The sequence below is a fragment of the Schistocerca gregaria genome, chromosome 6 (genome assembly GCF_023897955.1).
Source record: "Schistocerca gregaria isolate iqSchGreg1 chromosome 6, iqSchGreg1.2, whole genome shotgun sequence".
NCBI classification, from domain to species: domain Eukaryota; kingdom Metazoa; phylum Arthropoda; class Insecta; order Orthoptera; family Acrididae; genus Schistocerca; species Schistocerca gregaria.
In genome coordinates this window covers 264609612-264634726 of record NC_064925.1, presented here as the reverse complement: position 1 = coordinate 264634726, position 25115 = coordinate 264609612, and the positions used below count along the sequence as shown (strand labels likewise).

At 42.4% G+C, this 25115-nt stretch overlaps 1 protein-coding gene across 2 annotated transcripts in view; it reads right to left on the bottom strand.

The window, feature by feature from the left end:
- The window catches only part of LOC126278222 (uncharacterized), a 67152-nt gene that overhangs the window by 24839 nt on the left and 17198 nt on the right, over nucleotides 1-25115 (bottom strand). Inside the window, exon 1 of one of the 2 annotated variants that reach the window (XM_049978200.1) lies at nucleotides 2358-2544. The exons of the other annotated variant lie outside the window; for it this stretch is intronic. Within the exon in view, the coding sequence (XP_049834157.1) occupies nucleotides 2358-2490 (133 nt within the window). The 5' untranslated portion in view covers nucleotides 2491-2544. Of the gene's footprint in view, nucleotides 1-2357; nucleotides 2545-25115 lie in introns of those variants that run through there. 2 annotated transcript variants of the gene reach the window in all.

The following is a 25115-nucleotide window of genomic DNA, read 5'->3' as shown; positions in this document are numbered from 1 at the left end:
AGACTGATGGCTTCGCTGTGAGAGGTTTCAAAAAATGGCTCTGAGCACTATGCGACTTAACTTCTGAGGTCATCAGTCGCCTAGAACTTAGAACTATTTAAACCTAACTAACCTAAGGACATCACATACATCCATGCCCGAGGCAGGATTCGAACCTGCGACCGTAGCGGTCGTTCGGCTCCAGACTGTAGCGCTTAGAACCCCAAGGTGAGAGGTTTCGCTGATTGCTTCAGCAGTATTACCTTCTCAGTCTTGCGGCAAATGAAACACGTAATCGGGGAATACCGAGAGGAATGAAAGCATAATATCCTAAGCCTGATCTTATGTAACAGATCTGAAACACACATTCGACAATCTTAATATCGTATAAGATAGCTATTATTGTTGCAGGGCAACTTGTTAGTTTTATATACCGTTTGTAGCCGCCATACGTCACCAATGTGCATGCATTACAAGATCAGGAATAATAAATGAATGTGGCAAGCATGTTAAGAGGTGTCGTCTGCATGTGTTACACCAAGATGATAAAGTCATCAAGTTGAACTAAAACAGTTCTGAAGTAAAATAAAAATGTGGTGATCGTATAAAAGTAAAACGAGAATGGAAGAGTATCCCTCAGTTCACATCTTGAACATGTTCTTTTCAGTCTTGTATATAGATGTACTTCTTTTACGAGCAGAGTTGTAAAACTACGGTAGACTGCAGCAAACCGTCTTAAGTGAGCGTATAATACGATAGCTTTCCTTTTAGCTGAAGCCAATTAAGGTCGTACCTGCAATATCCGTACATTAGGTGTGTTGCAAACTTATCGGGCGGTAACTGTTAACGATGACATTCTTTACATATGCCAGTCAGTGTCTTACTGGTTTCCCCTAGAAACCGCAAGTGATGAAGCGTCTGGAAACTGAGTGAAGATATATAAAAGGCCGCGTAACCTACGGAATATTTTTGTTTTATAATCTTCCTGTTTGTTACATCAAAATAAATAGTATTTATAGCAAAATTGAAAGTGTCAACGTTAAAGTCAAGTTTTATTCGAGAATTATTAATTTGTAACGTAAAATGGAGGGATGTTGCAGCAGAAGTAAAAGAAACAGTACAGATGTACCAAACAGTGTAAGGAGGCGCGACTTACTCAAAAAAATTTTTTTTTTTTCAAGCGCTGCTTCATTACTTAGGTCGAACAGGTATGGTACATGTTTCTGTTATTCATTAACAACTTTCACATTTATCAGTAATACCAGGAAATTCTTGCCTTTCATAATGACGAAGAACGTTCAATTGAGTACAAAACAACAACAATATTTTTTTTATGTTTCCACATGTAAATTGCACTTGCATCAAAAGTAATTGCTTTGATTACATAAAAACTCAGAAGTTCTGTGATCATTTTTTTTGTCACTTATAAAATGCAATTTATATTTTGTAAGGATATAAAATGGGATATGGACTCACACTGCATGATGTGCGGTTCTAATTATGTGGAAAACAAACAACCAAACAAAAAAAACCAAGAGAAGTTGTCGGTTTACAGTTTCTCTCTTGCACATTCGTTTATGCTTTTCCCTTTCCCATCCTGCCATTTATTACGTCATTTATTTACTGTACCAAAACTACAGGACCGTAGCTTCGGTAGGGCGCAACTCTATTTACTCCATCACAAGGCGTTGCTTTTCGTTGATCGGGAACAAGTGCAGCGTGCAGTTCAACTCCGCTGCTCCGCTGGTCTTGTTGACTGGTGTAAACACGGCAGTGTCGTAACTGTTTCACCGCATATATGATCGCACGTGTGTACAAATTTCCGTATAATATTCAGAAAAAGCGCCTCGTGATGACTGGGTGTTGTGTGATGTCCTTAGGTTAGTTAGGTTTAAGTAGTTATAAGTTCTAGAGGACTGATGACCATAGATGTTAAGTCCCATAGTGCTCAGAGCCATTGAACCATTTCAAAAAAACTATGCATTGAAAATCGTTTTGTCCAAAAAAGCACACTAATATGAAAGACAGGGATATATGTTCGAGGTGTGAACAGCGAGATTCTCTTTCACTCTAGTTTAAGTTTCATACACCGGTCATAATTTTGTGCTAGTTTTGTAACTGTTTTAACAGAATGACTTTAGTTACCTTGATGTACCACGTGATTACCAAGACTACTTTACAATTCGTGACACTGTAATATATGTAGTACATAATGACTTACGTAGGCTGCATGTAAGAAAAAACGTTGCAAATCCTTTATTTGTTTTGACAAATCTGTAGATGTTCAGAATATGAGCAAAACCGGTAAACAATCTAAATACAGATGTGACAGTAGATTACAGTAGCAGACAACAGAATAAAGAAAGGGTTCTACTCACCTGGTTGTCTCATCAACCCTGCAATTTCCATCCAGACGTCATCCCTGACGTTAACGTCTTTGTACTGAGGGTATTTGGGGTTGTACAAGCACGGGCGTTCCCGTATTAACTCCACGAGTTGCCAGTCGTCCATTGCGAGTTACAAAACATCCAGAAACAGGGCAAACTGCAGTAACGATTCATCCGATCACGCGCGCCTGTAGCGACTGCAGTGGCTGGTAGTCGCGCGCTTCCAGCCGATTCCATGGAGTCGCCACAATCGCGCCGCTGGAGTCGCTACAGTCGCTCCCTCCATGGACACGTTGCTGCTAGCGCACTGCTTAATTAAGGCCGGGTCTCCCCAGAGCGTGCCACAGAGACTCACGGTAGCGCCTTTGGCAGGCTTTCCCGCTCCTTCAGGACGCACTCCCCTGCGGTATAGGGATAGAAAAAAGCCCACCAGTTAAGACCGATACCGGTATTTCAGTGATGAAAAACCAGTGTTTTCCAGTATTTGTTTGGTCTCGATTAGAACAAGTTTTTTTTCTTTTTTTACTAATAACAGAATAACAAAACCGACATATTAGTTCGACATAGCAGCAATACTAAAATTCTTAGATTTTAAATAACTTTTTTTTTTTTAAAAAAAACGAATAATGTTTATTCACAAACTTTCCATTTCTTTGAAATACGAGGGTAATCCCAAAAGTAATGTCTCCTTTTTTTTATAAGTACATAGACCTGTTTACTGCTACAATGGTTTACATCAGTTTACAGCTTGAACATTTAGCTATTTTTCGACATAATCGCCATTTCTCTCGATGCATTTTTGTAGACGCTGTGGCAGTTTTTGTATGGCCATGTCATACCAGCGCGCCGCCATGCCTCTTCTTTCACCTCGTCGTCGGAGCTGAATCGCTGGGACCATAGTTAACGCTGAGAGGTACGGTGAGACACTGAAAAAACTCAGATGACCAATTCAGAACCGGAGAAGAGGAATGTTGAGCAAGGGCGTACACTTTCTCCATGACAACGCACGCCCACACATCGCTCAGCAAACCTTTGCTCTACTGCAACAGTTTCAGTGGAACACAGTCACCCACGCACCCTATAGTCCTGACTTGGCACCCAGTGATTATCAGTGATTATCACCTGTTCCCTAGGTTAAAAGAGCATTTGGCTGGAAAGCGATTCAGCTCCGACGACGAGCTGAAAGAAGAGGTTCATAACTTTCTGAACAGCATGGCGCCGAGCAGCTATGACATGGGCATACAAAAACTGCCAAACCGTCTACGAAAATGCATTGACAGAAATGGTGATTATGTCGTATAATAAGTAAATGTTCAAGCTATAAACTGATGTAAACCATTGTACACTCCTGGAAATGGAAAAAAGAACACATTGACACCGGTGTGTCAGACCCACCATACTTGCTCCGGACACTGCGAGAAGGCTGTACAAGCAATGATCACACGCACGGCACAGCGGACACACCAGGAACCGCGGTGTTGGCCGTCGAATGGCGCTAGCTGCGCAGCATTTGTGCACCGCCGCCGTCAGTGTCAGCCAGTTTGCCGTGGCATACGGAGCTCCATCGCAGTCTTTAACACTGGTAACATGTCGCGACAGCGTGGACGTGAACCGTTGTGCAGTTGACGGACTTTGAGCGAGGGCGTATAGTGCGCATGCGGGAGGCCGGGTGGACGTAACGCCGAATTGCTCAACACGTGGGGCGTGAGGTCTCCACAGTACATCGATGTTGTCGCCAGTGGTCGGCGGAAGGTGCACGTGCCCGTCGACCTGGGACCGGACCGCAGCGACGCACGGATGCACGCCAAGACCGTGGGATCCTACGCATTGCCGTAGGGGACCGCACCGCCACTTCCCAGCAAATTAGGGACACTGTTGCTCCTGGGGTATCGGCGAGGACCATTCGCAACCGTCTCCATGAGGCTGGGCTACGGTCCCGCACACCGTTAGGCCGTCTTCCGCTCACGCCCCAACATCGTGCAGCTTGCCTACAGTGGTGTCGCGACAGGCGTGAATGGAGGGACGAATGGAGACGTGTCGTCTTCAGCGATGAGAGTCGCTTCTGCCTTGGTGCCAATGATGGTCGTATGCGTGTTTGGCGCCGTGCAGGTGAGCGCCACAATCAGGACTGCATACGACCGAGGCACACAGGGCCAACAACCGGCATCATGGTGTGGGGAGCGATCTCCTACACTGGCCGTACACCTCTGGTGATGTCGAGGGGACACTGAATAGTGCACGGTACATCCAAACCGTCATCGAACCCATCGTTCTACCATTCCTAGACCGGCAAGGGAACTTGCTGTTCCAACACGAGAATGCACTTACGCATGTATCCCGTGCCACCCAACGTGCTCTAGAAGGTGTAAGTCAACTACCCTGGCCAGCAAGATCTCCGGATCTGTCCCCCATTGAGCATGTTTGGGACTGGATGAAGCGTCGTCTCACGCGGTCTGCACTTCCAGCACGAACGCTGGTCCAACTGAGGCGCCAGGTGGAAATGGCATGGGAAGCCGTTCCACGGGACTACATCCAGCATCTCTACGATCGTCTCCATGGGAGAATAGCAGCGTGCATTGCTGCGAAAGGTGGATATACACTGTACTAGTGCCAACATTGTGCATGCTCTGTTGCCTGTGTCTATGTGCCTGTGGTTCTGTCAGTGTGATCATGTGATGTATCTGACCCCAGGAATGTGTCAATAAAGTTTCCCCTTCCTGGGACAATGAATTCACGGTGTTCTTATTTCAATTTCCAGGAGTGTAGAAATGAACAGGTCTATGTACTCATAAAAAAATGAGAGACCTTACTTTTGGGATTACCATCGTATCAGGTGGTTATAGAAGATGGGAAAAGTGATCACCCCCTTTTCATAACACTTATGGACATCTGGAAACTAGCAGTAAACGGAGACATAAGAATCGGTAGAGCATTGCTGAGACAGTGGTGTGCCGGTTGACATATGGCATTGCGAGTTAGACAGCACACGTCTACATACAGTATGCAAGATTGCCTCCTACCTTGTCTACACGATAGTTACCGACTGTCCTGCACGGACATCGATTGTACTGAAGAATGGTACCAACCCTAGTTTCTTTTGCAATATTTAGTAGCAGTGAAGTAGAATGCTTCACTAGCTGTAACAGATTATAAAATGAGAGTAGGCGCAACAAACTTGCGGCATCGTATAAGAAGAAAACGACCATAACATCCCTTGGAAGAGAAGGTAAATTTCATCTACACATCTGTGATTTTATTGGCGTGCTATAAACTTGAGATAGTAACTGAATCCTTAATTTTGCGATTGCTTTAGAGTGAAAAACTGATACCATCCAAAAGAGACGATATAGGGAAGTCATCAACTTGTGACCTTTCACTCTCGCTGTCCCAAAGACCTTCTCTATCACCTTCGCCTTCGTTGCTGGAAACAATGAGACCGATTTCTCCTACAGCCTCAATTCCAAATCGATCGACATCTCCTACTCCTTAATTTTTCAGTCTTTGTTCGAAGTCTAAATTTATAGCTGCAAACAGCAGAGAATAAGAAAACCGAATATCATTTAATGAGTTTGTTTGCGTGGCCATCCTCCGCAGCAAACACAGAAATATTTGTTTCGGAAAATTAAAAAATGGTTCAAATAGCTCTGAGCACTATGGGACTTAACATAACATACGAGGTCATCAGTCCCCTAGAAATTAGAACTACTTAAACCTAACCATCCTAAGGACATCACACCCATCAATTCGGGGCAGGATTCGAACCTGCGACAGTAGAAGCAGCGCAGTTCCGGACTGAAGCGCCTAGAACCGCTCGGCCACAACGGCGGGCTTGGAAATAAAAGACGCAGAAAAGAAAACCCTATTGAATGATCTAGTATATATGCCAAACAACTCATTGTTTACACTAGTTGATGAAATAATAGAGAAACACTACAACTGAGGACAATTATCATAATATAATAATAGTAATAATAATACCCCTCCCCCATGAAGCATGGACCTTGCCGTTGGTGGGGAGCCTTGCGTGCCTCAGCGATACAGATGGCCGTACCGTAGGTGCAACCACAACGGAGGGGTATCTGTTGAGAGGCCAGACAAACGTGTGGTTCCTGAAGAGGGGCAGCAGCCTTTTCAGTAGATGCAGGGGCAACAGTCTGGATGATTCACTGATCTGGCATTGTAACAATAACCAAAACAGCCTTGCTGTGCTGGTACTGCGAACGGCTGAAAGCAAGGGGAAACTACGGCCGTAATTTTTACCGAGTGCATATAGCTTTACTGTATGTTTAAATGATGATGGCGTCCTCTTGGATAAAATATTCCGCAGGTAAATAGTCCCTCATTCGGATCACCGGGCGGGGACTACTCAAGAGGATGTCGTTATCAGGAGAAAGAAAACTGGCGTTCTACGGATCGGAGCCTGGAATGTCAGATCCCTTAATCGGGCAGGTAGGTTAGAAAATTCAAAAATGGAAATTGATAGGTTAAAGTTAGATATAGTGGGAATTAGTGAACTGCGGTGGCAGGACGAACAAGACTTTTGGTCAGGTGACTACAGGGTTATAAACACAAAATCAAATAGGGGTAATGCAGGAGTAGGTTTAATAATGAACAGGAAAATGGGAATGCGGGTAAGCTACTACAAACAGCATAGTGAACGCATTATTGTGGCCAAGATAGATACGAAGCCCACACCTGCTACAGTAGTACATGTTTATATGCCAACCAGCTCTGCAGATGACGAAGAAATTCAAGAAATGTGTGATCAAATAAAAGAAATTATTCAGATAGTGAAGGGAGACGAAAATTTAATAGTCATGGGTGACTGGAATTCGGTAGTAGGAAAAGGGAGAGAAGGAAACGTAGTAGGTGAATATGGACTGGGGCAAAGAAATGAAAGAGGAAGCCGCCTGGTAGAATTTTGCACAGAGCACAACTTAATCATAGCTAACACTTGGTTCAAGAACCATAAAACGCTCTATACATGGAAGAAGCCTGGAGGTACCGACAGGTTTCAGATAGATTATATAATTGTAAGACAGAGATTTAGGAACCAGGTTTTAAATTGTAAGACATTTCCAGGGGCAGATGTGGACTCTGACCACAATTTATTGGTTATGACCTGTAGAATAAAACTAAAGAAACTGCAAAAAGGTGGGAATTTAAGGAGATGGGACCTGGATAAACTAAAAGAACCAGAGGTTGTACAGAGTTTCAGGGAGAGCATAAGGGAGCAATTGACAGGAATGGGGGAAAGAAATACGGTAGAAGAAGAATGGGTAGCTTTGAGGGATGCAGTAGTGAAGGCAGCAGAGGATCAAGTAGGTAAAAAGATGAAGACTAGTAGAAATCCTTGGGTAACAGAAGAAATATTGAATTTAACTGATGAAAGGAGAAAATATAAAAATGCAGTAAATGAGGCAGGCAAAAAGGAATACAGGCGTCTCAAAAATGAGATCGACAGAAAGTGCAAAATGGCTAAGCAGGGATGGCTAGAGGACAAATGTAAGGATGTAGTGGCTTATCTCACTAGGGGTAAGATAGATACTGCCTACAGAAAAATTAAAGAGACCTTTGGAGATAAGAGAACCACTTGTATGCTCTTGATGGAAACCCGTTTCTAAGCAAAGAAGGGAAAGCAGAAAGGTGGAAGGAGTATTTAGAGGGTCTATACAAGGGCGATGTACTTGAGGACAATATTATGGAAATGGAAGAGGATGTAGATGAAGATGAAATGGGAGATACGATACTGCGTGAAGAGTTTGACAGAGCACTGAAAGACCTGGGTCGAAACACGGCCCCTGGAGTAGACAACATTCCATTGGAACTACTGACGGCCTTGGGAGAGCCAGTCCTGACAAAACTCTACCATCTGGAGAGCAAGATGTATGAGACAGGCGAAATACCCTCAGACTTCAAGAAAAGTATAATAATTCCAATCCCAATCCCAAAGAAAGCAGGTGTTGACAGATGTGAAAATTACCGAACTATCAGTTAAATAAGTCACAGCTGCAATATACTAACGCGAATTCCTTACAGACGAATGGAAAAAACTAGTAGGAGCCGACCTCGGGATTCCGTAGAAATGTTGGAACACGTGAGGCAATACCGTCCCTACGACTTACCTTAGAAGCTCGATTAAGGAAAGGCAAACCTACGTTTCTAGCATTTGTAGACTTAGAGAAAGCTTTTGACAATGTTGATTGAAATGCTCTCTTTCAAATTCTGAAGGTAGCAGGGGTAAAATACAGGGAGCGAAAGGCTATTGACAATTTGTACAGAAACCAGATGGCAGTTATAAGAGTCGAGGGACATGAAAGGGAAGCAGTGGTTGGGAAGGGAGTGAGACAGGGTTGTAGTCTCTCCCCGATGTTATTCAACCTGTATATTGATCAAGCAGTGAAGGAAACAAAAGAAAAATTCGGAGTAGGTATTAAAATCCATGGAGAAGAAATAAAAATGTTGAGGTTCGCCGATGACATCGTACTTCTGTCAGAGACAGCAAAGGACTTGGAAGAGCAGTTGAACGTAATGGATAGTGTCTTGAAAGGAGGATATAAGATGAACATCAACAAAAGCAAAACAAGGATAATGGAATGTAGTCGAATAACGTCGGGTGATGCTGAGGGAATTAGATTAGGAAATGAGACACTTAAAGTAGTAAAGGAGTTTTGCCATTTGGGGAGCAAAATAACTGATGATGGTCGAATTAGAGAGGATATAAAATGTAGACTGGTAATGGCAAGGAAAGCGTTTCTGAAGAAGAGAAATTTGTTAACATCGAGTATAGATTTAAGGGGCACAAAGTCATTTCTGAAAGTATTTCTATGGAGTGTAGATACAGAAGGATGTAGGTTGCAGTTGGTACTGTGAGATGAAGAAGCTTGCACAGGATAGAGTAGCATGGAGAGCTGCATCAAACCACTCTCAGGACTGAAGACCACAACAACAACTAGTATAGGTGAGATGGCTGATAATTTCTAATTGTGGAGTAATCCCAGAATGTGCGTAAACGGTTTTGATAAAAAGGCTAGTTAGATATTTCATTTTTGTGATGACATTAAGATTTCTTAACAGATACGTATAGTTTGATAATTTGGATTTCCATTGGATAAATGAAGTTAGATAATACTTGCTGTTTAAATCTCAGTGCTTATGAATCAATTATGATTAACGTAATTTAAGTTGTCAGATGATTTTGCAAAGACAAACTTTACTTGCAAGATAATAAGAACTGAGTCTTACTAATTCACCATAATCAGTTGTTTGTTGTTTTTGTTGTTGTTGTTGTGGTCTTCAATCCTGAGACTGGTTTGATGCGGCTCTTCATGCTACTCTATCCTGTGCAAGCTTCTTCATCTCCCAGTACTTACTACAACCTACATCCTCTGTATCTGCTTAGTGTATTCATCTCTTGGTCTCCGTCTGCGACTTTAATTTCCAAGCTGCCATCCAATGCTTTTTCGTTACTGAGAGCTAGATGGAGAATTGTGGCCGAGCGGTTCTAGGCGCTTCAGTCTACGGTTGCAGGTTCGAATGCTGCCTCTCGCATGGATGTGTGTGATGTCCCTAGGTTAGTTGCGTTTAAGTAGTTCTAAGTTCTAGAGGAATGATGACCTCAGATGTTAAGTCCCATAGTGCTGAGAGCCATTTGAACCGTTGTCAGATCTGCCTACTCTGCTTATCACTGTGCTCCAAAACACCTGCGCCTACACCAGCATTGTACTCTGTTGTCAGGTCTGCCTATCCCGCTTTCTCAGAGTGGACAGGCCTCTAAACTCTGAGTTCTGTGATGCGATGTGGACATCCAACATCACCAGTGTACATTTCAGAATTAAAAACTTCGTTATATCTAATCTCTCATATAAGCAAACAGATTTGATTTTTTGGAACAGCAATAACGAAAACAAGCACCATTGGCGGTGTTGACTGAACCACAGTATCAATTGTAATGAAAGGTTACAACAAACGCGAAAAAGCACTTGAAATGTGTGTGTGTAAGTTTTCGTAGGAATTTTTTTTTCGGATGTGAAATGCACAGACATGCGTGTGCAACATCAGCAGAGAAGCTGTGCTGCACAGAGATGTGTTAGAGGTGATCTTTGCTCTGCGAAGATGCGCGCCATATTTATCTTTGATTGCAAGGAGAAGAGACAGACAGTTGAGGTTTGTGGTGAGATGTGTACAGTCGAGTTTTGGTTTAGCAGCAACGAGGAGAAAACTTTGGAGACTTTTGGGAATTACAGGTAATGATTAAGTTTGTTTTATTTGAGGCAGAGGTTTGGTAATATAGCATTCTTCCTTCATCATACATTCTGATAAGGATTTTTTGTTGTCGTAAGATTTATTGATTAGTGTGAGTGAAATAGAAATTTAGTTTAAGGATAGATTATAGATGTGGAGTTTAATTTTTGTAATTCTTGGACTATAGTTCTATTATTTCAGAGAAAGCGTATTACTGAAATTTCATTACATGTTATTACAGCAGATGATATGAGATTGCTATTGAATTCATTTAACCCAGAGGCATTGTCCACATCCCAAGAACCAATTAATATTCAATTTAAATAAACGATTGTCAAAAATTATCAACCAAGAGCGATGGCATTGTTATTAGAGAATGCATTGCACCTTTGCGTATCTCAGTACCTAGATTTTACAGCTTTGTTAGCGAGGCGGTCTGTAGTTACGAGAGCACCTGCACGGCGTTGTCCAGTGCAACATGCAACACAAGAAAATCAAATAGTGTAGAAAACGGATTGTTTCTTTAATTACATTTCACAGGGACAATCTTTAGTTTCGAAGTAATCAGTTTTTTATCGATGTTCATAGTCATATTTTGTGATAACAGTAAGTTTCAGGCAGTGTATGATTTTCTTAGAATTGTTGCAATTAGATTTCTCTATACATTCTCGCAGTTGAATTTTGTCACCAACAGTTGGCGTCACGCAAGCTATCATCTTCAAGGTCTGGTATGCACAACATTCAAAATAGGAAGTCCAAAGTTTAGCATCTAACACACAGCTTAACATTAAAAACTGAAGGTTTTCCGTGATTTCCCTTAATAGCTCCAGGCAAATGCCGGGATGGTTCCTTTCAATGGGCACGGCCGACTTCCTTCCCTGTCCTTCTCTAACCCGATGAGACCGATGACCTCGCTGTCTGGTCTCCTTCCCCAATCAACCAACCAACCAACCAATTAAAAACTGAATTAATATTACAGATCCACTTTCACTAAAATAAATTTAAAGAGATAACTTTCAGTCTTCCAAGTAGCATCTGAGATTACCTATGGGAAACTGCATGACCAAAAGCTATTCGCTCTAACCTTAACGGCAGACACCCACGATAGAGCAGTTGGTCTAGAATCATTGATGGCACCACGCAGTTGTTGGTAGGAGCGAAATTGCTAGACACGCTAATGCGTTGATGCGGAACCGATGTAAGCTGGAAAAAATTACTTCCAATTTTCGCCACCAGTTGCAAATCTGGCGCTGTCCACTGTTGTAGGTACAACATCCACGCTGTCATTTGACAAGATATAACCTGAGTGAACAGTATGGATATCGCGAACAGTTACCATGCGCTATTAGTGAAACTGATTTATGTGAACTGCAGTAATTACAGTTCTACACTGCGAGAGTATTGCCAACTGAAAAGTCTGAAGACAGGCCCGGTGTATTTAAATGGTTTAAAGAAGATGATAATGTAATTTAGAAACACAGGTGAGTTTCATATGGCACATGGAAGAGGAAGGCGCCCTATCCCAGGGGAAGTTATTAACGAGGTTGCTGTTGCTGTAACTGACCATGCAGCACATGCCCCGGATAGTACCAGTGATTGCACAGTCTCATGAGACTTATCCGTCCCACAGTCGACAGTATGGATATTTGTGTAGGATCCAGACGGTTCAGTAAATCAAGCATACGATCAGCAGCAACATTCTAGATTTGCTCTTCGGTTCAAATGATTCAAATGGCTCTGAGCACCACGGGACTTAACATCTGAGATCATCAGTCCCCTACAACTATTGAAACCTACTAACCTAAGGACATCACACACATCCATGCCGGAGGCAGTATTCGAACCTGCGACCGTAGCGATTGCGCGGTTCCAGACTATAGCGCCTAGAACCGCTCGGTCACAGCGGCCGGCTGCTCTTCAGTTTCTGCCACGCCTCGAAGTTGATGAAATGTGACCGGCCGATATCCTACAGGGTGTTGTGAGTGCACAAAACTGCCAAATGTGAGATACTGTTAAACACCATGTTTTGCAGTAAGGGACACTGCACTCGCTGTACGTGACTGTTTTTCCTATCCGTTCTTATTTGAAGAGAATACACCGAAAGGGCCTAATAGGTGTACCGTGACGTCTGCACATTATAGAGACCTTCTCTTACAGCATGTGATTCCTGCTCTGGAAACTATTGTTTTCATCCAAGATGGGGCAACACTTCATGCCGCCCGCCAAATGAAGGATCTGCTTATCGCGAACGTGTTGTATCCAGAGTTTTTCCAGACGCACGGCCTGCAGGAGCACCTGATCTGAATCTATGAGGCTTTTGGCTTTGGGGATATCTAAAAGAGAGGGTTTGGCAGCGGCACGTTCATTCTCTACCTGATCACCGTTCATCGCGTCGTTTTACGAAACCGGCGTCTCGTCGACGTCTCAACTAACTGCGTAAGCGGCAGTTAATAATAATATTTAAAAAAATTATTCCTTTCTCACTTGTTTGACCTTTTTTGCCCACATCCTGTTCCTAATCTATTCGACTTTCTTACAGACACAGCGTGAGATTTGCACCTGGTGGCCGAAACTGGAACTATTTTTTTCAGCATATGTCGGTTCCGCCTTAACGCATTAGCGTATCTACCAGGCTTCGCTGCCATACGATAATTACAGCCCACATTGCTGTGAATAGCTGCACTTTAATTAAAACCACACGGTAATAACTGAAGAAATAAAAAAAGGACTGGAATACAGCCACTGACTTAAACTGTAAACCAACGTAAGCAGGATTGGAAAGAGCATGTTTTGCGTCTGTCACCACAGAGTATCCTTCGACAAGCGATGGAGTAAGGCCTAATCCTGAACTCACAGAAGGAGATACAGGAAAGTACTTGTGACCAATACATGTTCCATTCGAAAACAACAACTCATTACGTTACTAGACTAATTGTTACTAAGCTGAGGATTACTGCTTTCTAGCTTTCATTTGATCGTTGCTGTTCAGACGAAGATATTCAGTGGTAACCCAAAAAATTTTGCTGAGGATATGCCCGCACTGGAAACGTGAAATTTTCCGACGTTTCGGCCCCTGTTGCAAATGTTCCTCATGGTGGTTTTGGTAACCTGACTGAGACAATGGCCGCGGAAACCTACGCTTACATATTCAGTGGTGATTACGAGCAAATATGATGCTACTCTGAAACTTCCTGGCAGATTAAAACTGTGTGCCCGACCGAGACTCGAACTCGGGACCTTTGCCTTTCGCGGGCAAGTGCTCTACCAACTGAGCTACCGAAGCACGACTCACGCCCGGTACTCACAGCTGTACTTCTGCCAGTACCTCGTCTCCTACCTTCCAAACTTTACAGAAGCTCTCCTGCGAACCAGTTTTAATCTGCCAGGAAGTTTCATATCAGCGCACACTCCGCTGCAGAGTGAAAATCTCATTCTATGATGCTACTCGTTTTTCGCATTCTTTTTTCCCAAGAGGACTCTACTCAAAGGCGCAAATATTTCCGAATTGTTTTGGACTGCGTTAATCCGATTCATGGCACAGTCAGCACTTAACTGTAAACGTTTAGTATCTTTCGAAAATGACTTTTGAAAGTAGGAGAGGTACTGGCAGAAGCGAAGCTATGAGGGGGAGTGGTGACCCGTATCCGAATGCCCAGTCGGCAAGAGAATTCTCAGCGAAAGCAAAGGGTCCGGTTACGAGTTGTTTTCAGATTTGTGTCCAGCCAAGCAAGCAGCTTTGTCGCACTATTAAAATGAATCGGTAGGAACAAGATACGGTTTATAAAACTCTGACATTTAAATAACGACAATCTGGCAATTCAGATAGGTAATATTGGCTACAGCATTTTAAGTACCTTGTGGAACCTTGTAGTAAATTTTCCTCCATTTTGTCCGATATGGAACATGTAAACAACAGTGAAAACAACCTCTTGACATTTAGTATGACTAGTAGTGTACAGGGTACCCTCCGCCACTCACCGTACGGTGGATTGCGAGTATCTATGTAGATGAAGATGTAGTATGCATCTTCAAGAAAATGCACGAGCTGTAGTAGACATAAGCGCTGATCTTTGCATTCTTCATAGAGTGGAAAAAGGAAGTTAGGAACATCTCGGAGGAAATAGGAATCTGTACACGCCTGGCAAAAAATCCGAATAACTTCCAAACGAACAAACAGAAATCATAAATCAAAATATATTGAAAAATACAACAAGATTCATATCAGTCGTCAAGGACAGATGACTGAGAACAAAAGACAATCCTAAATTATACATTCAATATAAACAGCGAATCTAGGTGGTATCGATGACTAAATCGACTTCCATCAAAGATATATATTTAATACCAAACTGCATTGCTCAAAAGAAGCTGAACACTCGTATAAACGTCTGATACGTTAAATCCATTCTGATACGGACGGTAACAGTGGTCTTATTGCATAGCGGAATCTCTTCGCTTTTAGTGTATGCAACAACAAATATCGTTCGCTATCTATCGGCTGTGTTATGCATTACAGTATCAGATGACTTCACAGAAGGAACCAAACGAGGTGGAGCAGTGATTAGCACAACAGACGCCCATTCGTGAGGACAAGGGTTCAAGCCCGCGTTCGCCCACCCAGATTTAGGTTTTCTGTGATTTCCCTAAAATCCTTCCAAGCTAATGCCGGGATGGTTCTTTGAAAGGTCACAGGCGATTTCTTTCCCCATCATTTCCTAACCCGAGCTCGTCTCTAATGACCTTGCCGTCGGCGGGGCGTTAAGCGCTAATCTTCTTACCTTTTTTTCTTCCTTCCGCAAAAGGAAGTGAGGACCTCTGTGTCCATTGATGTCTAGTGAGGTACACAGAGGACAATTTTCATTTGTGGACGCTGTATTCAACTAACCACGTGCAATGCGACATCTTCATGCACTGTAAGTTGCAACGGCAGTCTGATCCAAGGGGGATGGTGTATCTGCACATGTCAATGTCTCTCCACTTGTCACTCATAAGTTGCGTACACACTGCAGTGAGACAGGTCAGTACACAAGACGAGTTGCACAAGATTGCTGACGCATTACAACCCCACGTGAAGAACAATATGTGTTGCACCGTAGTAGGACCACGGCCAGAGCACTGCAAGACGATCTCAGTAGGGCCACTGGAACCACTGTCCAATCAGACTGTAAGCAACATACTACGAGAAAGGATCTCACAACCCATGCGTCCAGTTCGCGTAACCCGCTTGACACAACACCTCGCAGCTCGCCTTCAGTTCTGCAATGTCAGTCTGTTACTTCGTCACTGGAGAAACGTGTTATTTATAGACGAGTCTACATTTCCTCTGGCGCAAGGTGATGGTCGTGTTCGTGTGTGGAGAGTGGTGCCTGTGAGATTTTGATCAGGAAATCGACTGATTTTGCCAAGGAGCCGTGATGGCGTGGGGAGACACCAGTGTTCTTAGGGGTACCGATCTTGTCGTTGTCCATGGTCACCTTACCGCTAAGCAGTACATCGAGCAGATCCTGGTGGACCTTGTGGTGGCTACTGCATACCTTGGTGGCCCCGCATTCCTTCTCATGCAAGATGACGCCAGGGCTCAAATGCCGGGATAGCTTGCCAAGTCAGGGACTTTAAGGTAATGGGGTGGCTCGCAGTGACTCCCGACCTAAACCCAACAAAGTATGTGTGGGACATGATTGACAAACATGTTCGCGGTCGTCGTGTTCCACCACAGATCCTCCAAGGACTCTCAAAAGCTCTCACTGATGAATGGGATCGGATACCACAGTGTTACCTCCGTGGACTTACATGGAGCATGCTACGTAGGTGTCAGGAAGTGATAACCGCCCACAGAGGGCATACACGTTACTGGAGCTCTCGTAGTCCAATTAAAACAACCCAGGATGACGAGATGGGTGGTTCTTTTCACTTTGTTTTCGAAACCTGCCGGACATTTCAGTTCTTGTTATGTCAATGAACGAGAATGTAATGATGTTTCGTTGCGTACTCATTTAGTGAAAGATAAAGATGTAGCTTGGTAACATACCCAGTCCTCAATTATTGCTCAGTTGAGTAAAGCAGATGTCCAGATTCATGTTCCCCTAGTTCTTTTGAACAGTGTATATCTCTGAAACATAAATAAAAAATGTAACAAAGGGGCACAAATACAGTGTTGCATATTTGACAAATAGCGTTTACTTTCTTATATCTTAATTTAAAAAATTACAATAAAAACAAATATTAAATATTTTTGTGTACAGATACATAGATTATGTACAAATAATAAAATCAGCTATGGTCGAAACAGACGGCAAGAAATAAAAATTTATAAAAAGACAGCTATGGTGGACTATCGTTAAAATAGTATACACTTCATATCATTTTCTGAGGCTACCGACCAACATAAACAAACAATATTCAAGTTAACGAATCGTTTGAGGCACGCAAACTTGAATAATAGTCGACAACACATCGCAGAAGGGTTTCGTGAAGAGTCGTTTCACATGTAGGCCTACATGGTTGCATTCCAGCCTCGCTGTTACTCACTTGCTTTACTAAGGGAGTATCATTACAATTCTCATCTATCATATAACTGCATCGTTGTTTCCCCTATACGACGAAGCATTTATATCAGCTAAGTTTCGTAGAGGCTGCAGTAAATGTTCTGGTAACATGCAGAGAGAATGGAACATTACTTTACATTGTGAGTCAAATGTCACAGCGCACACAGGACAACGCCATTTCCCGATGTTTGTTACACATAACGCCATTCTAGCAATGAATTAGTCATTTACGCAGCAGAGTTTCTAGACCTAATGTCGCGATGAAATCTGATTGATCCATTTGTCATAGCCAGTGATCTGACACAATATTTTCAAGTTTATTACATGAGTCCTTCTCTCGTTATTTAACATTCTACTATAATTGGTGGTGAATGTGGATAAGAGAAATATTAAATGGGAAAGCATACTTTTCTCGGCAAATTTCATTGATGAAATCTTCTTCTAAAAAGAGAGAATCTCGGCGCCATCACAATTTTTACTTACGGGCAGTGTGTAACTGTGAGTTTAAAATATACAAAAAGCCTGGAATTAACGAAACGTAAGTTCGATTTGTTGTGATATGCCTTAATGTAATTACTTCTTGTTTCTTTTTTGTCAGAATCGAAGTTGATGATGTTTGACACGAAGATAGCTTGAACTCTGAGGATGAACAAAGGCTGCTTAAAAAATCAGTAGGCAGAGGTGATAACAGTCTAAAATAATGAATCAAAGCAGCAGAAAGTTTGTTGGTAATGCTCTCTTTTGCAGTATGTTGCGAGGGGATAAGAGCTAAAGTACTAAAGTACAGATCTCGAAAAGATCTTCACGAAAGTTCACGCAGGCATTTGCTTATCTTTTACGGTTCACCCATAATCACAATTTTTGTTTTTTGATTGCGCTTGGCGCATCGAATCCGAAAGATAAAAATGCCGATTGTGATTGAATCGCAAAAGATAAACATATTATTATGTTGTGGCGGCCTTTTCTGTAGATTTTTTGAGATCTGTATTTTAGTATGACATCAAATTATGTAACACATATTGATTAGGCAGTTTGTTGCTGCCGGCAAACTCTTTACTTTATATACCGTATCAGATTTAAACGACTGAACAGCCATACTCTTATTAAACTAGCCCTCAAATAAATAAAACTGTGTTGAAATCAGTGCAGTTGTGTTGGAGCTACAATGTCATAGACAGAAAGACGTTAACGATGTAAAATACCTGACTTCGCGAGCTATGCTCCTCCGATAATTAATCATCGTAACAATACTACTGACAAGCGAACGAAGCGACACGGGAAAGCTAGTTGAATATATAAACTACAGACACTCTTAGTAATCGATGGAGAACTTCCCAAAATGCTTACAGGTGGCACTCTGTTTACCCATCAGTATACAGCAATACTTTGAATGGACCAACAGCCCCAGTTTTCAGAGACAGTATGTAGAAGAGAATTACTGCCTGTCAGGGTTCATACTTTTCTTAGACATTTGTTAAATAAAACGTCATTAAGATTCCATCAGCTACAAAGAACTTCAGTGATAACGGTATAGTGCATGTTTTCAACTTTGAAGAGAGACCTACAAATGGACGAAAATGAAGTCTCCAGTAGAGGGCTAAATAAGAGCAACGGCGCTGCCAAATATCAGTCTTTCTGTACATTTCCTGTAACAACCAGCACTGTGGAGAGGTCTTCCTCAACCTTACGACGTTTGGAGACACATCTTTGCAGCAGGATGACAAGAAGGTCGTTTAAATGGATTGATACTAATGCATGTCCATCAGGATATTGCATCAACAAAGAATGCTGAGGAGGTGTTGGACATCTTCTGTAGGAAAAAAACACATACAATTACGACTGTAATAAAATTATATCTCTGATACGTGTATTGGACATGATAATAACTGTAATTTAGTGTGTGTGTGTCTTTATTTTAAAATTAATCAGTGTCCATAAGGAAATGTTTACCCATCTGATCCTTGTGCCCCTCCCCTCCGACCCCTCCCCAGAAAAAACTGTGTATGTTCCACTGCTGTCATATACTTGATACATTCTGTGAGCTTATGGCAGGACTAATGAGACAAATTTTGCGAAATTTTCTGCGAAACATCTCTGCATCATTGCATAGTCAAATGAAGTTGTCACATTTGGCATTGTATTTCGAGGTAGACATGTTCCGGCATAAAGGCATGCGCCGGCACTCCATGCGGAAACGTTAGAGCATAGAGGGCTGTGACACGACGTCAGCCAATTGAACGCTCACACGCCCCTCTCCAAGACGACAATGCGACGACAGCGCCCTCTACACAAAGAGGATATAAGCGCCAAGCCGCCTGACTGTGGCCCAGTTGAAGACTGCGACTTCTATAGAAGCGAGTTCAAGAATAGTATCAAGACTAGTCATTTTGCTTCTACTATGTAGCATTGTCTATACTGCAGAGATTTCTTAGTTTGTCTGTCGCCCTTTGCCTGCGACACATCTCTATTTCTCAAAGATAAGTACCGAGAATTATTTTCTGTAGTGTCCGTCCCCAGTAGCTGAATGGTCAGAGCGACAGAATGTCAATCCCAAAGGCCCGGGTTCGGTTCCCGGCTGGGTCGGAGATTTTCTTCGCTCAGGGACTAAGTGTTGTGTTGTCCTAGTCATCATCATTTAATCCCCATCGACACGAAAATCGCCAAAGTCGAGTCAAATCGAAAGACTTGCACCCAGAGAACAATCTACCGCCCGCATCTCGTGGTCGTGCGGTAGCGTTCTCGCTTCCCGCGCCCGGTTTCCCGGGTTCGGTTCCTACCCGATGGGAGGCCCTGGTCACTCGACATTTTCTGTAGTAAAAATCCACTAATGCGATTTGCTTGAATGTTGTCTAGCGATCCGAGAAAGCAGATTTCCTCGTTACCGCATATTCAGCAGTAGGCATGATACAACAAGACGTTTAGTTAGTACGTTTAACAAATGTACCTTACTTATTCATCGTGTTAAACCAAGCTAACGTTCTACACTTCTCAATGTAATAAGCGCTGCATTGTGTATGTGTAAATAAATTTAAGAGGAACACTGATAGATTCGCTGATTCTATACTCAGCATTATTTGTGGCGCGTGTGACTGACAAACAGGAGTGAGACTGCAAATCAAAGATTCCAATGGAAGGTCTGCCGTATAAGAACCTTCGTTATCTTCCTGGCAACTTTCGGCAACTGCATAATGCGCTGCGGTTACCATAAACGAAACAGGAGTACCCCGGCATAAGGAGGCTTCCGCTATGATGGAAACAGGACGCACAGGAAACTAACTGTACGAAATAGCAGGAATAAGGGTGCTGAATATGTCAACAACGCATCTATCTCTTGCACGACACGACGGATGCAAGCAAATGTAAGGGCCCTCCGTACCAAAAGTATAATAACAATGGCTTAAAACAATACTGATTATAATGATTATTATCGATGGTACATAATGAAAATTGGCGAAAATCATAATAGCGACACCGTCATGGAACTTCGTAATTATTATTGCGGATATCCGCCGATATAGCCGCGAATATCAGCATATGGGCAGATATCTAGCGATGATAAAATGCTTGTCCTGTAACAGGAAATTATGTTCAAGAATAATCCTGTGGCTTCAGACATCAATATTCCCTTGTGCAGTTTTACCACGTACTTCGACACACAGAATTATAAGTAAAATGACTAGTGTACATGTAAAAAACATGTGATTGACATGTTTTTCCAAATATCAGATCAACCAGAGGGAGAGGAACATGAAACAAATGTAAGGTCGACGGACTTTCCTTCGGTAAGCGGGGGCTGTTTCTTCAAAAATTGCTAAAATAATAAAGCTTACAGCGGTTGTAGTCTTCTGTCCGTTGGCCTACACGGCAGTTGTTCTAAAATTTACTAAACATAATCTGCTTTCACGAAGGTCGGATATTTATGAAATACCTAATCAAATTGGTAAAACAAAACACGTACAAGAACTCTACATCGAACATCTGCATCACACGCTTTCTACAGCCCAAAAAATGAGCATGGACAGAAATTTTTATTTTCACTGGCCATTCCATGGATTATGGGAACATCAAGATACTGGCCACAATCTCTTCCTAGTGGGACTGAATGGTGAATGAAGCTGAGAGAATAAAGAAAGACTCCGGTTTCCAGCATGAAAGTTCATGGAAATCACGTCTACCCAATCAGAAGAATTGCTGCCTGACATTGCAACACATGCCATCCCCTCTATCACTTTACCACATAATTCGTAAACACTGTGGATTTGCTGACTCGGGGCCAGCTAGGATTTTTTCTCAGAAACATAAAGTTTTATCTACGAGTGACGCTGTTGCTCCGACCCTTTTATCTCTGACGCATGCCGTTTTTACTCCACAGTATATCAATCTGTCAAGTGGTTTTTTTTTCAGTCCCCGACTCGCCTCGAAGACGGCTGTACAGCTAACAGACCAAATGTCGGAAGATGACGGCTAACAGACAAAATGTCGGAAGATGAAAAATATTGAGTAAAACTGAAGTGATATCAGGTGTTCCCCAGGGAAGCGTCCTGGGACCTCTACTGTTCCTGATCTATATAAATGACCTGGGTGACAATCTGAGCAGTTATCTTAGACTGTTAGCAGATGATGCTGTAATTTACCGTCTAGTAAGGTCATCCGAAGACCAGTATCAGTTGCAAAGCGATTTAGAAAAGATTGCTGTATGGTGTGTCAGGTGGCAGTTGACGCTCAATAACGAAAAGTGTGAGATGATCCACATGAGTTCCAAAAGAAATCCGTTGGAATTCGATTACTCGATAAATAGTACAATTCTCAAGGCTGTCAATTCAACTAAGTACCTGGGTGTTAACATTACGAACAACTTCAGTTGGAAGGACCACATAGATAATATTGTCGGGAAGGCGAGCCAAAGGCTGCGTTTCATTGGCAGGACACTTAGAAGATGCAACAAGTCCACCAAAGAGACAGCTTACACTACACTCGTTCGTCCTCTGTTAGAATATTGCTGCGCGGTGTGGGATCCTTACCAAGTGGGATTGACGGAGGACATCGAAAGGGTGCAAAAAAGGGCAGCTCGTTTTGTATTATCGCGTTATAGGGGAGAGAGTGTGGCAGATATGATACACGAGTTGGGATGGAAGTCATTACAGCATAGACGTTTTTCGTCGCGGCGAGACCTTTTTACGAAATTTCAGTCACCAACTTTCTCTTCCGAATGCGAAAATATTTTGTTGAGCCCAACCTACATAGGTAGGAATGATCATCAAAATAAAATAAGAGAAATCAGAGCTCGAACAGAAAGGTTTAGGTGTTCGTTTTTCCCGCTCGCTGTTCGGGAGTGGAATAGTAGAGAGATAGTATGATTGTGGTTCGATGAACCCTCTGCCAAGCACTTAAATGTGAATTGCAGAGTAGTCATGTAGATGTAGATGTAGATTGTTGTCCCGGACGCACACCCGGAAGGTGGTTTAATGATATTTGGTTGACATTTCCACAACTACAAGTAATCTGAATGCTCTCTCTCTCCCTCTTACGAGTGTTGTGCTCACAACCATTTGAAAAATTACTACGTATGTCTAAATACTATGTTGAGGAGGAGAAGACAAGAAACCATACTGAAACGCTGCTGGCCGTTATTGAAGCTGCGTCTTTTTCGATACATCTACATATCAGACGATTTTCTACGGAATTAGCACGCATGTGCCGTGTATACAGAGCAATGCCAACAATCCGAAGTAAGCAGATTTTCTGGAGAAGTTGTTTCCAAATTTCGGTTTTCGTCTTCGGGAAGATGAGTCGCATTTAAACTTGATGATTCTTTGGCTGTAGCACCGAACAGTTTACTTTTAACTGAAGAGATTTCTGTCTACTACTTCCACTGTGTCTGTTTGGACTCTTTCAAGCTGCTTGGATCCCTGGTACATTCACTATTTTTCTTTTTTCCCCATGCAGGATGTCGCAGAAGGATTGTCCAGCATTTAGGTATGCGACGGTAACGATCATTAGAAGCAAAAAAGTACAGTAAAATGGGCTCTAAATGAATAGTTTAAGAGCTAAGAGCTCTTGTGCTACAAGTTCTTTGTTTTCCGAATTCAGTGAAGTGCATTGTAAGGTGTCAGGCAAATCCAACACCTTCCATGAAAACCCTGACATGATAAGCAAATCCAGTAGTATGTCACATAGCTCCGAATAAATCGTGACATTAAATTAACCAAATTAATACGAGTAACAGGTGAGCAAATGGAATACCACAGACTAACACACGAATACCTAAATGCATGTCGTACCTTCCCACGGAGAGACCGACGCAGTTCCGAGGGGAGAAACGAGGACAGAAACCGAGAGCAGAACCGTCTTAAGCTAGAAGGCCCTACGATAACGGACCGACTGGACACCCACGTCGGCAGCCTACCGCTAAGTCTACCACCCACACGTTTTAGCGTGAGGCTTTTTCGCATCTCTGTTACGTCAAGGACCACCCCCCAGCCCATGTTAAAAGCTAGAGCCCTCCAGAAAAACAGGATAGATCTTACGATAACACAAAAAGGGCCACTACCACCTGCAAGCTTTAGCTTGAGACTTTTTCGTGTCTCAGGTACGTCAAGGACCACCCCCCAGCCTATGTTAAAAGATAGAGCCCTCAAGAAGAACAGGATAGATCTTACGATAACGCTAAAAGGACCACACCAGCTGCAGGTTTTGGCGTGAGACTTTTTAGCGTCTCTGTTACGTTGCAAACCGTAAAAACATTGCCCCACCACGAAAAGTATAGCGTTTCTCATTGGATAGACAGAATTTTTGTAGGCGGAGCTTAAGGTTAACATTGAGACCTTGATTGGTCAGATTAAAACACAGCCAGATAGTTTTTTTTTTTAACCAACTGCGGTGAATTGTAGTAACGAGAAGTCAGAGTAGAGTTAGTTCCGAGACGGCGCTGTCGCCCTAGCGCTGCCTAAACACCGACAAGGTAATGAACGCACGCGATGCCGCATTTTTGAGCGCATAAGGCTTCACTCAGAACTGCAGAAGTCTCATCTGCTCCACCCCTTTTTTCGATCGTTAATTAAAACTCATGGTGTTCACATTTGCCACTTGAAGAAAAGATCTGAAACGCGATGATTTTTCTTTTATATAGTTATTGAGAAGCCACATCAGCCACTGTAATTTACGACAAGTTAAATAAGTAATTATAGATAATTGAAGGTCACTGTAGACCATTTTGATAGTTTTCTCTTTTGTGAAACTTAATTTAAACCTAGATTATAGATGTGATATGGCATAGGTCATCCTTCGATCCATTGTAGAACTTGGTAACCCATTCAGGGAATATTCGTTCACATTTTTGTTGAACGCAGTTGGTTTTTACCATCCTGTATTAAAACACTTCCTTTTATCAATAGTGCAATTTATAAACCATGTTTTGTGAGTATAATAAAATTTCCAATGGTATACTTAATTGCTTTTTCGACGTTTTTTTTACCAGCTAACTAAAAATAGGAAAGCCTTGAACCCCTTCCACTAAATTTAGTTAGTATTAAGATTCTTTTACAGGGAGTGCAGTGGAGCTGACGTTGAGATCATTTAGTATTTGGTTATATCATCGCTAGTCTCACTGAACTCTTCTGAATTCTACATGTCATGTGTGGTCTGGCGTCTCCTTACCTGCAACAGGTCCCAGGTTCAAACTAGTTAATTCCCTTAAAAACACGCTCAGAGCGTTGTTACGCGAAAGTGGTAGGGAGACACGATATAGAACAAACAGACACCACCATGAATGTTTAGAGCATAACTTACGAGCTATGAGCACTTGTTCATCTTCGTTAGTATGAATATTTCTCTTTTACTGAAAAAAGGTGCCCATAGCTCTTAAAGTATGTATTTTTACTAGTTTCGGTCCTTAATAACTCCTCCAAAGACATGGAAAGCAAAGACCTTGCAGTAGAAAAGATGTTTCCAAGGTTCGAAG